Source organism: Daphnia magna, linkage group LG9, assembly GCF_020631705.1.
Source record: "Daphnia magna isolate NIES linkage group LG9, ASM2063170v1.1, whole genome shotgun sequence".
NCBI classification, from domain to species: Eukaryota; Metazoa; Arthropoda; class Branchiopoda; order Diplostraca; family Daphniidae; genus Daphnia; species Daphnia magna.
The window spans coordinates 2248091-2267147 of NC_059190.1; the positions used below are offsets into that span (position 1 = coordinate 2248091).

A 19057-nucleotide genomic window follows, 5' to 3' on the forward strand; every position below is an offset into this window, starting at 1 on the left:
TTTAAGTGCTGGCCACACGCTCAATCGCCCGCGTGAACGACACCCGCCTTAGTTAGTCCCGACAGATATACACACACGAGAAAAAGAAAAGAAAAAACAGACAAGTCAGACCGCCATCGAAGCCGCGACATTCAAATACAAACTCCCCCCCCCCATTCCCCCCCACACACTCAAATAACCAACGGAACCAGGAAACAAATATTCATCCCCCCCCCTTTCTATTGAATAATAAAATAAAATAAACTGAAAGAATCCAAGACGAACGTGCAAGCACGCGTGAATTTAAAGACACAAATTTTCCCGATGAAAATCGACGTGTACCTGTACGCTCTTTTTTATTTCTTTCTATCTCTTTCACGCCCGAAACGACTCGAAGGATTTATAGAAAAAGAAGAAGAAAACCCATTGACATGTAGACATTCCCCGACGAATCACAAGCTTGGCTGATCGTTTTCACTCTTCTTCCTGCCCCTATTTGATTTCTGATTTTGATTTTTTCGATTCTTTTCTCCAGTTTATTGTGAGGTACGTTGATCAAAAGACGGCGGCGAAACAACCAAACAAACAAACAAATCACGTCCATTTCTTTAAAATGACATTTCGAAAGAAAAACCCAATTCAGAAATGAATGTGAAAGTTCTCACGCAAAATCGAATGTCTATCGGAATAAATAAAAAAAGGACCAAAATGCATTTCTTTTTTAAAAATGAAATCAACTTTGATGTGACTTGTTTAATTCTATTCCACAGAGTCCCCCGCCCACGTTTAAGTTTTCAAGAGTTCTTCACTCTCCATCATACATACGCCCCTAGAAAAGCTATAGACCTATTCGCCCCCCTGCCCGCCCGTTGATTCGCACGAACTGGTTTCTGATTAATTAGACCCTCGTGAATCAGAGAACTCAGGTACCCCCCCCCCTCTATCTCTTCGAGTGTGTGACCCTTTTTTTCTCTTTCCAAACGCACAAATACGATGGACGGGTTCAAAATGTACGTCAATAACATTTAAAACGGCCGCTAATGAAATTGCTCTCACGCGTACCTCAGCGGGCGAACAAAATTGCACAGGTGCGCCGATTGGCAATCGACACTCGATCATTTCAACTTTCATTCACCTACAACAACAGCAAAAAATCGCTAGAAAGAGAATAATAAAAACCGATAACAAAACAAAAAAATCCCGTCTCTTCGATCACGAGAGAGAAATAAAAAAAAACAACATCAAAATCTATGAATAAATGATTACGCATCTATACACAATCCGTAAAGCATTTACAAGAGGGGGGCGTCAATTTCAAACGCAATTCACGTACAATCTGGAAACGAAATAAAAAAAAAGAAAAAGGGGAGAAGCGAAAGTGCGTTCATGTCCAGATGATGGCCGGTGTTCCATCATTCGGCAATCGAATCTTTCGACCAAACGACAAGAAACAAAAAATAAATGGGTGTGAATAAGTTGTGCAAGAAAAAAGTAGCAAAACAGTTTAGCATTTTCATGAACCATTTGAACTTGTACGTATAGGAAAAACGAATGGATAAGAATCCGACCGGCTGGAACAAAAAGGTTCGGCATTTCGTGGCACGAGCCTCGATGCACGCATCGAAGAAAACATTTGCATAACGTCCGAAAAAAACGAAAAAAATAAAATTAAGTCAACGCGCAAGAAAGGGCGTGTTAAAAATTCCCGCGGGATTTCATGTTTGATAATTCGAATTAATTAATAAACATTTAAAAAAGAAAAAAAAAAGAGAGAAGACGATCGATTTCGCCCGAGGTTGTAATAACAAATAAACGAAAGGTTGCACGCACACCAATCCAAAGGCGAGAACCTCAAACACAACCCCCCCTTTCATTCGTGCGTCCATTTTATACTGTAAGGGAGTCTTTTTTTTTTTTTTATGGAACGGGACAAAACTTTTGGGCGAGTGGCGATGGTCGTAAATCATTTACCGGGCAGCGAAAAAACGTTGCACGGCGTACACGAAAAGTTATTTTTAACTTAACCGAACCCACACGACCTGCTGCATTGCCCTGAAAATGAGGTTACACACACACAGTCAACAAAATAATAATAATAAAAAAAAATATATTTTCAACCTCATTATCATCATCATCATCAAAGTCGCTTGATTTTCATCGTGTGTATAGAAAGGAGACAATCCCAACGAGAAAGAAAAAAAAACCTTTGCGTGTTGTCCCCCCCCCTTTTTGTTTCCTTCGTGTCACGAACTCGAAAGAGAAACTCTTTTCAAACATCGCAATCATTTTCGTTTTTTTCTAACCCACCCCTGGTTTTTATTTTGTCATCATTTTGTTTTCTTCAAACTCGCGAGTCTTTTCCAATTGGACTAAACAGCAACCGAACACACACAAATCAAAGCTTGTCGTTAATTCCCGTATCAATCGCAATAGAGCTGAATACTTAAAAACAAAAAAACAGTTCAACACGTAGACAATTCTCCTCATACCACAACATTATTCAAATTCCAAGATGAAACCTATCCCCCCCACCTCTCTCATTCTATCGATGTTTCCCTTTCCTTCATCACCCCCCCTGTTATCCATCAATAACTTTTGGCCATATAGACAACTTTGATGCTTCACGTTGCATCCTTCTTTATCTTGTGGGATAGTTTAGATAGTTCATCAGATTCCATCATCGCGCCACAACATCGGACGCCGCCGCTATGTGTGGTTTTTTCTTTTTGAATATTCACCTCCCCCTCCCCCCCTTTCTATACATAGCCGAAGAATCGGCTGAAGAAAAAAAAAAAAAACTGTTGGCTAAGAAAATCAGAAGAGAAAAAGACGGATGGCTTTCGAATTGATCAGCGACCGCAAAAAAAGCTAAACATGGGGTCCCTTTCTATCCCCCATAAAAGAAAAAACTCTTTTTTTAAAGTTTTTTATTTAAAAAAAAAAAAAAAAGAGAAACAGATAAACGAGTGAAGGGAATCGAAGAAGAAGCCCTACCGCATTCTTCCGTCATCCATCCATCAGTCAGGAAAGAAAAAAAAAAAAAAACAACAAAAAATTTCGTTTTATCGGCAGTTGTGTTGTGGATATTTCCTCGGAAAACTCCACCCCACCTCACCCCCACCATCAGATAAACACCCAATAATCATCCGATCAAATGGGCGGTATTATTAGATAACGGATTAAAAAAAAAATAAAATGAAGGAATTTCAACGCAAGACACGAAGTTTCAACGGGTCACGAACCACCTTTCCCCCACCAAATGTGACGTCATCCATTGCGCACCACACCTTCCCTTTTTTTTTCCATTTGCGCATAAACTAATAATCCCCCAAAAAAAAAAAATATGCGATTCATCGAGAGGGCAATGCATTCTAAATAAAGAATGTGTGCTCTCATTTGTACATCGCAACATAACCACAAATGGATTGAGAATTTTCAAAAAATCAAAAACAAAAGAAAAAAATGGCGGGAATTCAAATTCATTTGCATCAGAGGAGGCATCCTATTTGGATGATTGATTGAGAGTGGGATCGCATAGTGAATGTGAAAGCGTTAATAAGATTTCGAAAAATGACTAATTCGATCAGTTCCGTTGTTTCACATGGCCGAATGAAGTGGATTGGTGGGGGAATGAAACAAAAAAATAAAATAAATAAATGATAATAAAAAAAAGAGAATCGCAATCAAAGAAGTCGGTGGGGGGAAACGATGCCCGAGGCTACGTGCTGCACCTGTACCAGGTAACAGACGGAGAACGAGAGAGTCATAATAACCAACCAAAGAAAAAGAAAAAAACAATTTGATTGAATGGTGATGATGGGCAGGTACTTTCTCATCTCTTTTACTCCCTCCATCCCATTTTCCTTTTTTTTTTTTTTGCTCTATAGCGTCGACATCCGCCAAACAAAAACAAAAATTCGGTGACAGCGCACAACAACAATCACACACACACACATAAAGGCAGCAGCCCAGCAGTGGGCGGAAAGGTCATAAAAGACACGCAAAGTTCGAATGAGAGGTAAACCTAAAATCGAGTGGATTTGAGGTTATTTTTTTTTTTCAGTTGTCAAAGTGGAACGACATTGGAACATAATAATTGCTCCATGCTCTTCTTCTAGACGTACAACTTCCTGCTCTTTGTCAACATTTTCAATTTCTTTTTAATAAAAAAGAGGGGGCCGCATTTTGAAGTAACGCAAGTTTACACAGAAAAAGAAAAAAACGTTATCATCTCCTTATTGGGCAGGGCATAGAGCGCCTTATCTATTTATACAACGGATGCTTTCATCATCATCATCAAAAAATGGCTTTTGATGATGATGACAGTAGTCACCCCTCCTATCTCCCAACGCAATGGAGAAAGAAACGAATAAAATCATTTTTGACTTACCGGTGACGTCAGTTAATTTCTTGTACAATCCGAGAAACGCAACTTCGGCAGCTTTGCTTCGTTGACCCAACTTGTCGATCTCCGATTGGAAGCTCTTCAATAACGGCGCCACTTGACCTTTGGTCTCCTAATTGAATCAAAAATCAAAAATTAAATTTTAAATGTCCTTATTCTATTTAAATTTTTTTTTCAAATATATAAGAAAGGTAATAAAAAAACAAAACAGGTGGTCACTCAATATCGTCATTGTGGTGAGATTAAATGGCTTCTCTGCTCCCCCTACCCCCATTTTCCCCTTCAAGACATTAACGACATCGATAACTGACACAAAGGATCGAATTTTTACTCTTGTCTGGCCTCCCTTTTTTTTTTTTTCATGATTAGACCAACACAATTCGACCTTCCACGCAGATTGATTGTCACACACAAGGACGCAAAAAAGGGCATTCGAAAAGAGGGGGGAAAAACAAACAAAACTTGTTGATGGATCAAATGTTCTTTTTCCCACAAACCGACACCGATTCAAATTTCCAAACCCCTTTCTTTTGCATGTCTTGTTTGGTTTTTATTTTTTTGTTTGTTGTTGCTTCGAGTGATAATGTCAGACCTTGTGTACACACACACACATCGCAGCACTTGTATGCAAACACACATATAATCCGATCGAGATAATTGGGTTTTATGCTACACGTTAAACAAAAAACAAAATGGAGAAGAGCAACAAGAAAAAAACAAACCCCATTTTCTTGATTACATTCTACGTCCTCATCACGGGGCGCCACCACGCATCACACACATCCCCCCCACCTTTTTTGTATGTTTCTTCTTCTTCTTCTTCTTTTGATCTTCTTTGCGTTCGTTGCAATGCGACTCGTTACACGAACGCGACGCTCTCCATCATTTTTCTACCCAAAGTCCAGCACATCATCACGTAAGACTTTTAACCATTTATTCTTCATCTTTCTCTGTGTTCTTTCTTTTCATTTATTTTTTTTTTTTTTAAATATAATGAAACATCATTATATTGTGTCCTTATAGAAATAAAAACATACAGCCGGACCCCTTTTAATGGTGAAATATGGGGGGACACACAGAGGCCTTTTCGATTATGGAGACTTCAGTCACGAAGAGAAATAGAGAGAAAGAGAGATGGTTGTGAAGCGACCCGAGTAGTGTCAGGTTGGTTGTTTCCCATCGCACCAAAAGACTGATTATATAGGACTATAAATAAATACCGTCTACTACGGATGAGTGAAAAGAGGGTCAAACTCCTATAATGCGCTACATAATGAGCATTACGATTGCTTTCCTTCTTCATTTTGTGTGTGTGTGTGTGTGTGTTGGGCATACGTCAAGTGTCCAGCATGCAGAGGATGGCAAAAGAATCATTAGGTAATGACGCTCATCATTTACGAGATGACGACCATCTTCTAGACTTTCGCCAAGGAAGAGAGAGAGAGAGATGAAAGAATAAATAAATGATCCTCCCATTATCATTTGATAGCCATTCAAAATGTCGTCGACCGCCAGGGCATTAAAGAAGAAAGCAGGGGGGGGTTGGGGGGTGGATTCTATTGATCTTTCAAAATGGCTTCACTTCATGGGAGGGCCAAACAAAAAAAAGGGAACTGGACACACTAAAACGTAGAATTAATTTTTCTCTTTCTGAAATTTTTGAGGGGGAGGTTTGTCCCGACAACCGATAGAGGTCGTTTAGCAGACTACACGGTTCAACATTCAAAGGTATTAATAGCGTGTAAGCAATAGGGCGCAGGAAAATGACGGTCAAATGAGGTACCACAACGTTCCGTCTTTTTTTTTATGTGCAACTCGGGAGAGAGGGGCCATCTCTCAAATGATGCAACCGAGACACGACAAAATGGGCAGGAAAATGGTAAAACGAGACGTGATTGTCACGACGTGGGAGGAGGAAACCTTGACGACAAACCGCCCCGCTTTTTTTCAAATTTTTTTATTCAACCTGAAACGCAAAACGGCCCAGATATTCAAATCCTATTTAGTTTCCATGGCGGTTTTACATCATCAAGACTATAAAGATTGAAAAAAAAATTATAATAATAATAATAAATTAAGAGGGTTAAAAGAAGAAGAAGAAAAAAGGGATTCGTGACCCGTTTTGATGCGTGTCTATTTTGGCCGTCACGTTCTTATCGCTATTCGCCTTTCCCTTTTTTCTTATTGGCGGATCCCTATTTGACAAGACCCAGTTCGTCCCTCCTCCTTTCCGATTACAGACCGCCTCTCTTTTTCTTGCCTCACTCCCCCCCCTCCTCCACTCCCGACTTATCAAGGCTTCCCGTTCGACGGCGAACGCGTTCAATCACGTCTCTCGGCAATTTCTTTTTTTTTATGTTGAATTTCTCCATCATTAACCTCGCGAATTAAAAACATATTTCCATCGACGAACAGTTTGATTTAGTTTTTTTTTTTTTTAAAGAATTGCATGGCAAAAATAAAAAAACGAGCCTCGAATGGGTTTCGGCAACATTGCACGATGAATAAAAACAATAGAGACCCATTTCGTCTGCTCATTAAATCCCTCAAACAAAACAAAACAAACAAACACACACAAAAAAAAAATTGGCTTTTCAAGCGAAACATCCGATCCAAAGTTGTGCGTCATTTACAATGATCCCGATTTTAAAGGCAAAAAACCGGGTGTGTGCCTTTCTCGTGCGTGTTTGTCGCCCGTGGGGTCAATTCCACACTTGAAACCTCTCCCGTGTCCCACGCATATATAACAACATCCCCCCCCAACCTCCCTCCCTCCCTCCCTTCGAAAAAAAAGAAAAGAAACGCAAACTTCTTACGGTCGTTTTGTCGTGAAAAGATGCTAACCACCGATAAATATGGACCATCTTACGCACGCATTTAAACGATCCCACTAAACTATACAAACACATTACACTTGATCCTGGGACGACGGCGCAAAAAAAGAAAAATGCGTTTCTCGCTATTATTAAACGGTATAAACTATAAAATAGTCGGGTCCGATATGATATGCATGAGACACACAACACACAAAAAAGCAGGAGCCTGGATAATCGAGGATCCCCTTCCTCCTTTTGTTGTTGCTACACACACACATATATGTATGTGTATGTAGATGCACAAATTGGGCAACACACACACAAACTTCAGAGACGATGGCGCTAGTATACGTGACAATAGGACAACGGACAAGACGACCTCGTAAAATACAACACGAAATGGCGAGGCCCCCCCCCCCGTCCCTATACGTAAAAAAAAAAAAAGAATATATATAAATAAATGAGATCTTTCCAACGGACAATAACATCCAAAATAAAATATATGTTCCACAACAACAACAAAAAAAGAGAGAGAGAAAAGCTCAAAAGTCTCCCTCATTTTGTGTGTGTGTGTGTGTGTGTGAACGAGATTTGATCGGTGGGGGTCTCAACAAGAAACGCTCACGAGTTATCGGGTTCCATATGTGCGACCAATGGCTGGACACTTTGCATACGCCAAAAATAAATAAGAGTTTAAAAAGATGTAGCGTTTGAATGTCTGACTAGAGCGTCACGCACAATAGAAGCAAATCACAAGATATGCAAAGGGAGGGGCGGACAGCTTCCGTTGCTCCCGACAATCTAAATATCATATCCACGTATAGATCTATAAATAAAAAGAAAAGATGGAGGGGGCCAGAGAAAGAGATGGACATGCAACACAAGAGGCTAATCCGCATTCTTCTATACTATTATTATTATTATTATTATAACTCGTGATATTTCTTTTGCGGCTACGATCGTGTGTGTGTGTGTGTGTCTTCAAAATGCCAAAGCGGCAGACTCATTGTCAGTTACGTATCCTTTTCGAGGGGGGAGTTGTGTGTCGAGCGACGACACAACAATAACAAATTGCACATTTCACCGAATAAGGAATGAAAGAATGTTTTTTTTTATTGTTATTTTTATGTTTAAAAAAAACATTTTTTTCGGTAGAGGGCGTCTTTTTTATGATGACCTTTTTTTTTGTTGTGTTTGTTTGTTGACTTGAGCTCAGAAGCTTCGTGTCATATTAGCCGCTTTAAAAAAAAAATCCTTTTACAAGACAATAAGACAAACAAAAATGTTTCAACATTTTCGTGTGTCTTATTCGAATTTACCGCCAGTGATTGAGTTTTTTTTTTTTTAAATAAAGAGATTCATTTTTTCCATCAAAAACTACATAAGAAAGAAAATGATCGTTAAAATGGCGGCGCTGGGATACGAACCGCGACGAGACAGAAGAGACTGGAACAAATCAAAGCGACCAATCTCATCCCATCAAACAAGACAACAAAAAAAAAAGAAGGAAACAAAAAAAAAAAAAAACAGAGCAACAAGAAGAGAGGGATATGTGTTGTTTTTGGCTTTTGTTTTGTGGTTCTCCCCTCCATTTGCTCCGGCAGAGAGACAGAGACAAAGAGACCTTTAAAGATGTGTACCAGCAAGACGTAACAGCAACACACACACACACAGAGAAAAAAAAAGAAAAAAAGAGCAACGAACAAGTTCGGAGGGGGGAAGACCATCAAATGGGCCGTGGAGAATGGCAAAATGGCAGCTCGGCGAGCCATGCCAGACGGCGGCAAAAGGCGGTAGCTACAAATTACAATTACATCATGAGAGAAACATCAGTGGGGACCAAAAGAAAAAGAAACTAAAGATATTAACGAAAATATGGGCTACAATAATACACGTATATAAATAATATATATAAAAAAATGAAAATGAGAAGAAGAAGAAGAAGAATAATGATAATAATAAAATGAGAGAAGATGAGATTTGGCGACTAAAGAGAAGAATAATGACGTTATAAACCTCTAGTTTCTTTTGCCTCTCTTTTTCATACAAGGTTGGAGAGGAATATCACGATACGCAAATCAATTATGATCGACATTGACGATCGAAATTATCCCAAAGTAAAATTTAAACAAAAAGAGAACGACGTGAAAAGAAAAAGAGGACAAAGGGAAATATTCGGTTTATGTCCTCGTATTAAATGACGTCCAACTTGGCCCGCAGCAACATAGGAAAGTAATACTCTTTGCGCCATCGTTCAAACTTTTTATAACATTTCAACCATTGGTGCTCGTAGATTTTACGTTTTTTTACAAAAAAAGAGCCAAGCAGAGACACCTGTCGGCACTAAAATAACCAAAAATTTTTTTTCTTTCTTTTTGAAAAGAAACTCGCACGTTTCAGCGCATCGGTCGATTTCGCCTACGCGCAACGCGAAAACTCAATCATCTCTAAAAACGGGTAATTTTACAAAGGAGATCTCTCATTGAAATGTGATTACCAACGTTGCCAATTTTATATTAAGAGCGACCTCCCCGGTTCAAAGCCAATTTTCCCACCGTGCGTGGTGTGCACACCGGCACGGGCCTGTTTTTAATAATGCGCATAAGCCTCTAGTAACCTCTCCCTCTACTGGATCAGCAGTCATCATTTTCCTTTGCAACATATGATCTAATTAGGCAAATGGGCAAAGATGAAACTTGTCTTAGTTGCATCGCAATACGGACGGAGGGGGGGAAGTAAGTCAGTTGATTATTCAAATAGAAACTTCACTCTTTGCTGCATTTTTCTCCCCCTTTCTAACTGTGCGTGTCTGTGTGTGCGATAGGGGGGGGAATTGTTCATCATCAACAAAAGAGGGAAAACCCATTTTTATTTGGTGCTCATCTCGAGTCCAATTTTTCGTCGGTGCAAGTGAACCCAATCCAACTGGCCCCTCTTTCCTTCGCCATCACCTTACGTAAGAGCAAGACGACAACTTTTGTTTCCGACCAAACATCAAAATGAACGATACTCTGGCCAGCACTACGTGAAAAACGTGAAATTAGCGCCGCACTAGTTTGCATCTTTAGCGCGCAATCTCGTCGAGTGCATTCGTATCCCGAAAAATAAATAGAAACAATTTAACAGAAGGCCCCAAGTAGTTGACGTGAATTATTTCCACTCATTGGAATCAAAGAACAAACCAACCCCCCCCCCCTACCACCACCCAAAAACCAACCAACATGATATATTATTATACAACTAATTATTATATTATCCAGCCGAGCTTTTGTCTGCGTGTGTGTTTGTTGTTTGAAGAGCCAACTAATTAAGAGAGACGAGAAGCCAATCAGGAAATTGTAGTGCAACATCAGAAAGCCCCCCGTGTGTGTGTGTGTGTTGGTCTCTCACAAACTGAAACTTCAGCAACGGCAGGAGGTTGGAAAATGGATTGATATTCTTCCACCCACCAACCTCCCTCTTCAACTCCTTGCGTCATGTCATAAAAAAAGAGAACCGGTCTACTAAAGGTTTCCTCTGGCCTGATGATTCGTTCCACTGGTAATCAACAAAAAGTTTTCCCAACATGTACACTGCAGTGAAAAGCTGCAGATGTACGTGCGGGATATTGATGGACCCTTTTCTTTTTAAATTTTATTTTAGTAATGACCGTCTGTGTGACTTCATTTTCATCCCCTCCCCCAAATAAAATGAAAAATGAAGTTTTTTTCTTACCTCAGTGGCTGTTCTTTTGAATTCACGACTGAGCTCGATGAGTTGCTTGCGGGCCGCTTCACTTTCGTCCTGGCGTTGACCCATTCCGGCCACCTCGGCGTCCAGCTCCCGCTGATATAAATAGAAAGTTATTCCGTTAAATATTTTTTTTTTTGTTTGTGTCTGTGTTTGAAAATTTCAATGGAAATCATGTGACGATCATAAACATCTCATTAAAAAAAACAACGAAAAAAGAAAAAAATGGAACAACAAAAGAAATAATCAAAAACTCAATTATCGATTCGATTTTGTTTTGTTTTTTTCAGTTTCAGCCTCGAAGAGAAAAGGTTTTTGAGGTCGACTCTCATTTTTTCCTCACATGTCAACCGGACAACTACAAGGAACCGCCTTCTTTTTCCCCCCGACTCCTCCCCCTTTATTCCTTCTGCGTCTCCGTCACGCACACAGCGTGTCTATATACTATCCACAGCGCGCACACTGTGCGTTTGAAATGGAACATGTTCGACCGACGGAAAGATTCAAATGATTGTTTTCGATTTTCTCGTCAAACTTATAAGTAAATTTTGTTTTTTTTTTCTTATTTCGTTCCAGCCGCGTTTTGTATCGCCTTTGGCCTTCACAAGTCAAACTGGACCCCCCCTTTCAAACAGACAAGTTTGACAGACAGAAGAGGGGAAGAAATCAAATTCTACGCGCAAGAGTAATTAAACGTAAATAACAATAATAAGCAGGTTAGGCAGAAGATGGGGAAAAAAAAAGAGATAGAAAGGTATCAATCCAATGATGGCGTGACGGGCTGTTAATATCTTTACATCATCCCATTTAAGAAAAAAATAAAAAATCAAATTGGAAAAAATATAAAATCATGGGTGGGGTAGACTGACCATCGTTCCATCAGCTAATCTATTGGCAGATCTAAGAAATGAGGCTCAAATCTCTAAGTAAAAAAAAAATAAAATAAAATGGACTTTTTAAAAAACAATGCGTGTCGATATGACGCGAGCGGGAAATTTGAAAAAAAAAAAACGTTAGTGTGGCCGTCATCGAGTGAGCGATTGATCATTTTCGATGGAGAGTTCGCTCTCCGTCTGCTGCTGGATTTTTTTTGTTTCTATGTCGACCGATTGAGGAAGAGAGCGAGGGGGGCCGCGGGAAACCCATCGATCTTCACCATGTCACCGACTAATATCGGGTCTCATCTCCTGCTTATCACATGTGTGTGTAATTGGATAGCTGTTGCCCTCATCCACCACAAATATGCCTCTCGCTTTTCTTCTTCTTCTTCTTCTTCAAATTCTTTTCTTCGTTTAAAAATAAGAATCGTTTTTTCCCGATTGTTTCGACCCCCCTTCAGCCTTCGCAGACACTCTGGTTCTATTCCATTTCGTTTTGTATCATCGTCTAGCGATTTCTCTCTTCCTATCTATCTTTCTATCCATCTATCTAATCTGTCTTATCCAAGCCAACGTCATTGATCATCACACACACACACACAGTTTTTTGTTTTAAAATATATCCGACTTCTTTTCGTGCTCGGCTAATAAAAACGATTACACACGCGAAAACAACTTTGTCGCCCCCATTTTTTTTTTTAATAAAAGAGAAGGTCACCCACGTCCCCAAAAAGGAAACGCGCCTGACCAACACTCGAATACTTTTGCGCAACTGTTATTTGATCAAAAGAATTCGACCTACCTCTCCTGATATTTTTTACTCCACTTTACGAGTCTTTCTAGCCTTTTATTTGTTTCATTTCTTTTCTATAATGCACGGGGTCCTACCGTCCATTCGCTGCTCTTTACTTATTTATTTGTTGTTCCTTCTGTGATGCAAAGGCCTCGTTCAATTGGCAAGGCGCACTGGGATATCCGCTGGTGCGTGCAAAGAGACTCCCTCCCGGAAAAGAAGAAGAAGAAAAAAGACGGGCGATGGAGAAAACGGAATGAGATCGGACGTAATTCACTACCAATGAGCACAGGAAAAATGTGAAAATGAAATAAACGCAAGTTAAAAAGAACATGGAAAAGCCGATGCGAGAGTACTTTCTCTAATTCTATCAGCGGCATCTTAAAAATGCCAACACGCGAAGCTAAACTTCACGAAGAAAATCTCATCCCAATTTGTTTGTTGTTTTGTGGTTTAACGGCATCCAAACAAGAAAATTCATTAACTTGGACTAGTTAAATAAGAATTCATTCCTCCTTGTCATAGATTGATGATTTTCTCCATTTGGTGAGAACATAAATTCAATTAGATTTTTGAATTTCATTATCAATAAAAACAATAAAAAGGAAAATCCTTTCCACCGGAAGTGACAAATCGCGAAACAAAACATCAAAATGAACAAAAAAAAAAAAAAAAAAACGCTGCAAAGAAATGAATGGGTTTCTTTGTAGCCAAATTTCCACAATGAGAACAACAAGATTTTTGTTTTTCCCACCCAACGGTCTACTGAATAAATAATTACACTGGAATCAAAAGTCCCCCCCTTCTTTTTTCATCAATTAAAAGGGCGTGGGAGCTGTTAACTATTTTTAACTCCGTGCCATTGACAACTGTCGCCACTATTAAGACAATTATCCAACGCGAAAAACAGTAGCCAGTCTCTATTTGTTTTATTTTGCAGACAAATAATAAAAAAAAAATCTTTTCAATGTCCCCCTCTAGTTTTACTGTTACGCATTAACAGCTCCGACAGCAGGTTGATGACGCCATTTTATTTTTTTGTAACCATCAATGAGAAAATGTGTAGTCTCATTCCTTAAAGAAGAAAAATAACGAAATCCTTCACACTGAAAGAAAGAAAAACCCAGGTACTGTACTGGTAAATTCGTAATAAATTCAAAAGGTAGGAACCGTTTTAATTCATCATAATGTATGCATCTTCGTTCCGCCTTCGAACCATCACGTATTTTTATTATACATCTATCTGTGTTTTTTTTTTCATTTCTCAAGTCTCAACGTTGAGAGAGAGAGAGAAAATCACACCCGACAAACTCTGGCCATCAAACACGGGCACAGGATTCACGCTGGTTTCTTCAAATTACATGGGGGGAAATCGAAATAACAGCTGCACAGCAGCAGACGGATCAAGAAAAAAAAACTGGATTTCACAGCACGTGTAAAAAAAAATAAAATAAAATGCTTACGTACAAAAGAGAGATGTATCCCAGATGCGATATTGCCATCTATCATATAGACAAAACGTATATGTGTTGCGACTAGATCCAATTCGTCAGTCTCGTTTCACAGATTTTCATCGATCAAAAATCATCTTTTTTCTTTTGAATTTTTTTTTGGTTTCAACAATCACTAGGAATACACGAATGCAATCATTCCAAGCCCATTTTAGATTGCATTTCCATTTCGCTTCTGCTGGAATTTTAAAAACTCGAAGAAAAAAAATGATTTCATTGACTTGGAAAATGGATCGTTGAAAAAAGAAAATTCACGAGGTAAAAATTTTAAAAAAATGATTCGATTTTCGTATGTGCCAAGTGAATAATACGAGATGAGTTGTACGATGTGCCGTCTCGGTAATTGATTTATACACCAGGGCTTCTAATAGAAAAAGAAGAAAAAAAGGGGGGAACTGTTGCTGCTTTTTTCGGTGAGAAACGTCGCTCAGTTTCACCACAATCATCAGTCATCGCACCGAATGAGCATCTCAGAAATGTTCGAGTGAACAACACACACACACACAAAAAAAATTAGACTTGCATTTCATTGCCTAACCGGAAAAAAAAACCCGCATCGGAAAAAGAAAAAGAAAAAATGCAAATAATTTCCCTATCACACAGAATTCAATAAGTGCCATCAATCATTCAAATCAGTATTTAATTTCTTTCTCTTTCGTGAAAATGAGAATCCGAGACCTCAACTCCATTTTGAATGACGAATCCTACGATTCATCTACTACACTTTAAACCCAAACGATACGCGATTGACGAGTGCACATTGACGCAAACGTGCTCTAAACATGAGGGAGGGGGGAGAATCAAATAATAAGACACGAAAATAATCCAATAAAAAAGTACAAGTGGGAGAAACAAAGATGATGGCCCTCAAGAGTCCAAAGAGCAAGTGACTCGTTAATAATCATCAAAAACAAACAAGGAGGAAAACACGAGGTTTTCGTGCATGCCCCCCCCACCCCTCGTTCCCGATGAAGGGGGCAAGTGGGTCAAATCACTGCTCCCACTCGTACCTCAGCAATAGATATATTTAGATTAATAGAATATGATGGCGATAGATGATGTACAAACGAGCTTACGCGCCAGACAATGGAATTTTACTAAAAATAAAAAAAAAAAAGTAGGGCCTCTCGGTTCTCGATTGGCTTCGGGGCAAGCTCGCTGTTGTGGGTTACGGCCGCCATGGCTGCTCATTGTACGAAATAATGAGCAAAAAAGCCAGCCAAACGTGATCTTAACGTCCCTATATCGCTGTTGCCGGGGCTCTTCAGAATAAAATAAAAAAAAAAACACAAAACATGGACGAGTTTCGCACCGAACGTTTGTCAAAAATGGAGGAGGAACCGGGGAGAGGCCAAGAGTTCGTGATGTTTGCTCGGCACTCACCGGCATCGCCCCGTCCAAAAACATGGAGACACACACACACACACACACACACACACAACAAACATAATACACACACAGGGTTTCCTCCTCCCCATCAGGTTAATGAGAACGGACTTTCATCAGCCATTCATCATCAGTAGAAATGCAATTGGACCTCATTAAGGTGACAGCCTTTCTCCATTTTTTTTTATCTTAAGTAAAAAAAAAAAAAACCTACCCCGGACTATAACAAAAGCCTCCCTCCTACGCCAGCGGGGAGGCACAATGATATCCCCTTTCAAATCACACAAAAATTCATTTTTTTTTTGTTGGGTGCATACTACTACACTTATACAATCAACAAAGACTCCCTCCTATTAAACACGCGCGCACTCGACACATCCTACCCCCCTTTAACCAGACCATTTGCATATCAGAGAGAAACGAGATATCCGTTGCTTGTGAATCAGTTGAAGAAGAAAACGGGCGACAGGGGGTGAAATCTGTCAATGTTGAAAATCCTTCAAAAAAAAAAAACTTTTTTTACAGGCGTATAAAATAGACACGACGATTTAAAAAATTGAAACTCTTGAAAAAAAAAAGTCCTCCTGGAGACCCCCACCTCCCAAGTTCTTTTGAACTTTTTCTTTCGCTGCGCATTCGCCAAGCTCTTTGATATTGACGTCATTCAATTTCATTGCAGGGTTGCATTATTCACGCGCTGCCATATCGTTCCCGTTGGACATATTTTCAACAACAATAGGGCACCTCCCCCCTCCTTTTCCATAATATCAGAACGAGAAAATGACAAACCAAAAACTCTTGCCGCGTGTAGAGATACACGAAAAATCCCCCAAAGAATCTACGGGGAGGTAAGGCTCTATACAGGCATCTCTTTAAATATATCAAAAGCCAACAAATCGGCGTTGAGAGGTTTCGGTGTGTACTTTCGACCCTAAGTGGTGTGTAGTACACGGACACGGATCGTGAACACTGCGAATCGTGCATTGAATTATTCAATCGACTTACCCCGAGGCCTCGATAAAATATACAAAAACTACGACACACACACGAAGCTGTTGCGACTTACTTTACCTTGCCCTTAAAAACCTCTTCTAATCCCGAAGCTAATGACCAACTGGACTTTAATCATCTTGGACGTTAAGTGATAAAACAGCTTGACATTTAGCCATCGAGCGTCCATCCCAAAGAAGAAACTGTGGGCAAATTCTCATCTTTCCACCTTTTAAAAAAGAAAGATAGAAAACCTTTCTAATTTATTGATGATGGGCGGAGAGCTCTCTTTGTGCACCTCATCAATAGCAAATGAAGTGTGTACACTAAGTGTAACGGGTATGTTTTTTTTTCCAGCCAGAAACGCGGCCAGCATCTCTTTTACGGCGTTAATGAAGGGAATCAAAGATTCAGCCCGACAGACATCCCCCCCTGTTTCCCCGTTGGCCGAAATCGATGCTTTTTCAGCAAGAAACAAGAGCAAGAGTCTCTAAAGGGAAAAACGTAAAAGATCAAAAGAAAAGAATATAAAAAAAAAAAATCAAACGAGCCACTTGGGGGTTCTATACACACACACACACGTACAGTACGTAACATTCTGAAAAGAGAGGGGGGAGAGGATTGAACTAGACACAGAAGGTACTTGTGTATTGGCCGTCATTTCGAGGAGGGCCAGCAGCAATCGGCGATTCGATTTCCATCGCACATCTCTCTCGGCCAAATTCAATTGTGTCTCTGTGTGACGGGACGGACTTGATATCCACCGAAAGGAACAACAAGAAAAGAAAAAAAAACTGGAGAGAAGGGAGAAGACGACAGTTGAATCGCCAATGTTTTCTCTTGTATAAATAACTACATCTCAGTCATGGCCAGCTGCAATAGTAACCCCCCCCCATTTTTACTTCGCATCAATTTATATTGCTCCATAAACAGTTCAATTTGTTTCAAAGAGTCAAGTACAGAAATCCAGTTTTTTTCTTCTTCTTTTACGACTAGCCCCAAGAAAAAGAAAAAGGGACATCTAGTCCAGACGCAATATGGAGATACAATCCAATCAAATTCCCTATATTGCCAATTGAAACGACAACAGAAAAGAACTTGGACAAAAGAAAACAAAAAAACCTATCGACCAACTCGATCAAATCAAAAGTCTTTGCGAAACGAAAACAAACGTCTATACAGCGCATAAACTGAACTATTTTGTTAAAAGATAAACAACCAATAAAGAAACAAAAAAACATCCGACTTTTTTTTACTGCGGGGATTTAGCGGTGGCGCCACCGTACAGGAGACGAGAACTTTTAAAAAAATATTGTCGTCATTTGAATTTTTCTTTTTCTTTTTCAAATTTGTATAATATATTATCTGACAGGTGTTGTATGTATTGTGTGTCTGTAAAAAGCACACACACAAAAAAAAAAAGGAGTCTTGGCATTTCATCAGCTCAAAAGCGAGACACAGGCAATAAAATACACACAGCCGGGCCCGATGATGTCGTACGACGACGCGTCGCACCATAAATCAACAAGATACACATAAAAAACAGTAAAAAAAATATAAATAAAAACGTATTCAACGGGGTACAATCCGACGTGAGGTATCGCATTTTCCCTATTGGCCAATAGCTGCTCTGTCTTTGATCCCTCCCCCCCTTGGTAGAAAAAACAAAAATGATTTCCCACATTTCTTCTTTCAGATTCAAAAAGACAACACGTCATTTCGGAAGAACATCACATTTGATGTGCTACCCATATTTCTGCCAAACAGAAGGCCAAACACCAGAGAATAAAAAAAAAAAAGGGGAGAATCCATAAACTTTCTCTTTGTTAAAAAGTAAGACCAACTAGTAGCAAAACATCTCCATCTTTTCATTCTTCGGCGAGGGACAAAACTGAATAACAATCAGCAAAGCTACTGGTCATACGTGAGACGGACCATCCCCACTGTTGGCTATTTCCAGCTGCTCGAAACTCCTTCCGATTCGAAAGCGGGGCGAGAAACGCCAGTTGTTCATTGCGGGCCCAAAATGAATCAGGATTATGTACGCCCCAGAAAGTCACCGTTCGCATCACGCGTGTTGTAAAAACCCTGCACAACCAGACTTTGCGGTGGGGAAGCAACGAAGAAAAAGAATGGGGGGGCGAAGTGTCTCGCAATCAACACGATGATCACTGACCGTACGATATTTATAAGAACACACAAAAAAAGGGGCGAGATGGAAAGTGACGGCCAAGAGATACATGTCCAATCTTCAAGCCGGACCGTTGTTCATTTTCCCAACTCTATATATTTATTAGAAAATATTAAAAAAAAGCAAAGAGAAGGGAGTGCAAAAGCTTCTTGCGTCTGTCATATATATATATATATTTCTATTTTCTATATATTTATTTTCATTATTTGTGTGTGTGTGTGTCAGCCATTGTTTTTGGTCAAACTAAAAAAAAAAAACTCACTAACTTACGTATCATGGCAAGGGAACAACGAAATGTGTGCGACACGTGTGTTTGGCTTGCGCTATACAACTGGATCACGTCCCACTTCGGGTACGATATGAACTTTTTTTTTTCTTT

The 19057-nt window shown here is 39.6% G+C and overlaps 1 protein-coding gene across 1 annotated transcript in view; it reads right to left on the bottom strand.

Annotated features, from left to right (window-relative positions):
- LOC116930921 (homeobox protein cut) overlaps positions 1-19057 on the bottom strand; it is a 195635-nt gene that overhangs the window by 170483 nt on the left and 6095 nt on the right. Inside the window, 2 exon segments of the mRNA XM_045178761.1 lie at positions 4370-4496; positions 10915-11025. Of these exon segments, the coding sequence (XP_045034696.1) occupies positions 4370-4496; positions 10915-11025 (238 nt within the window).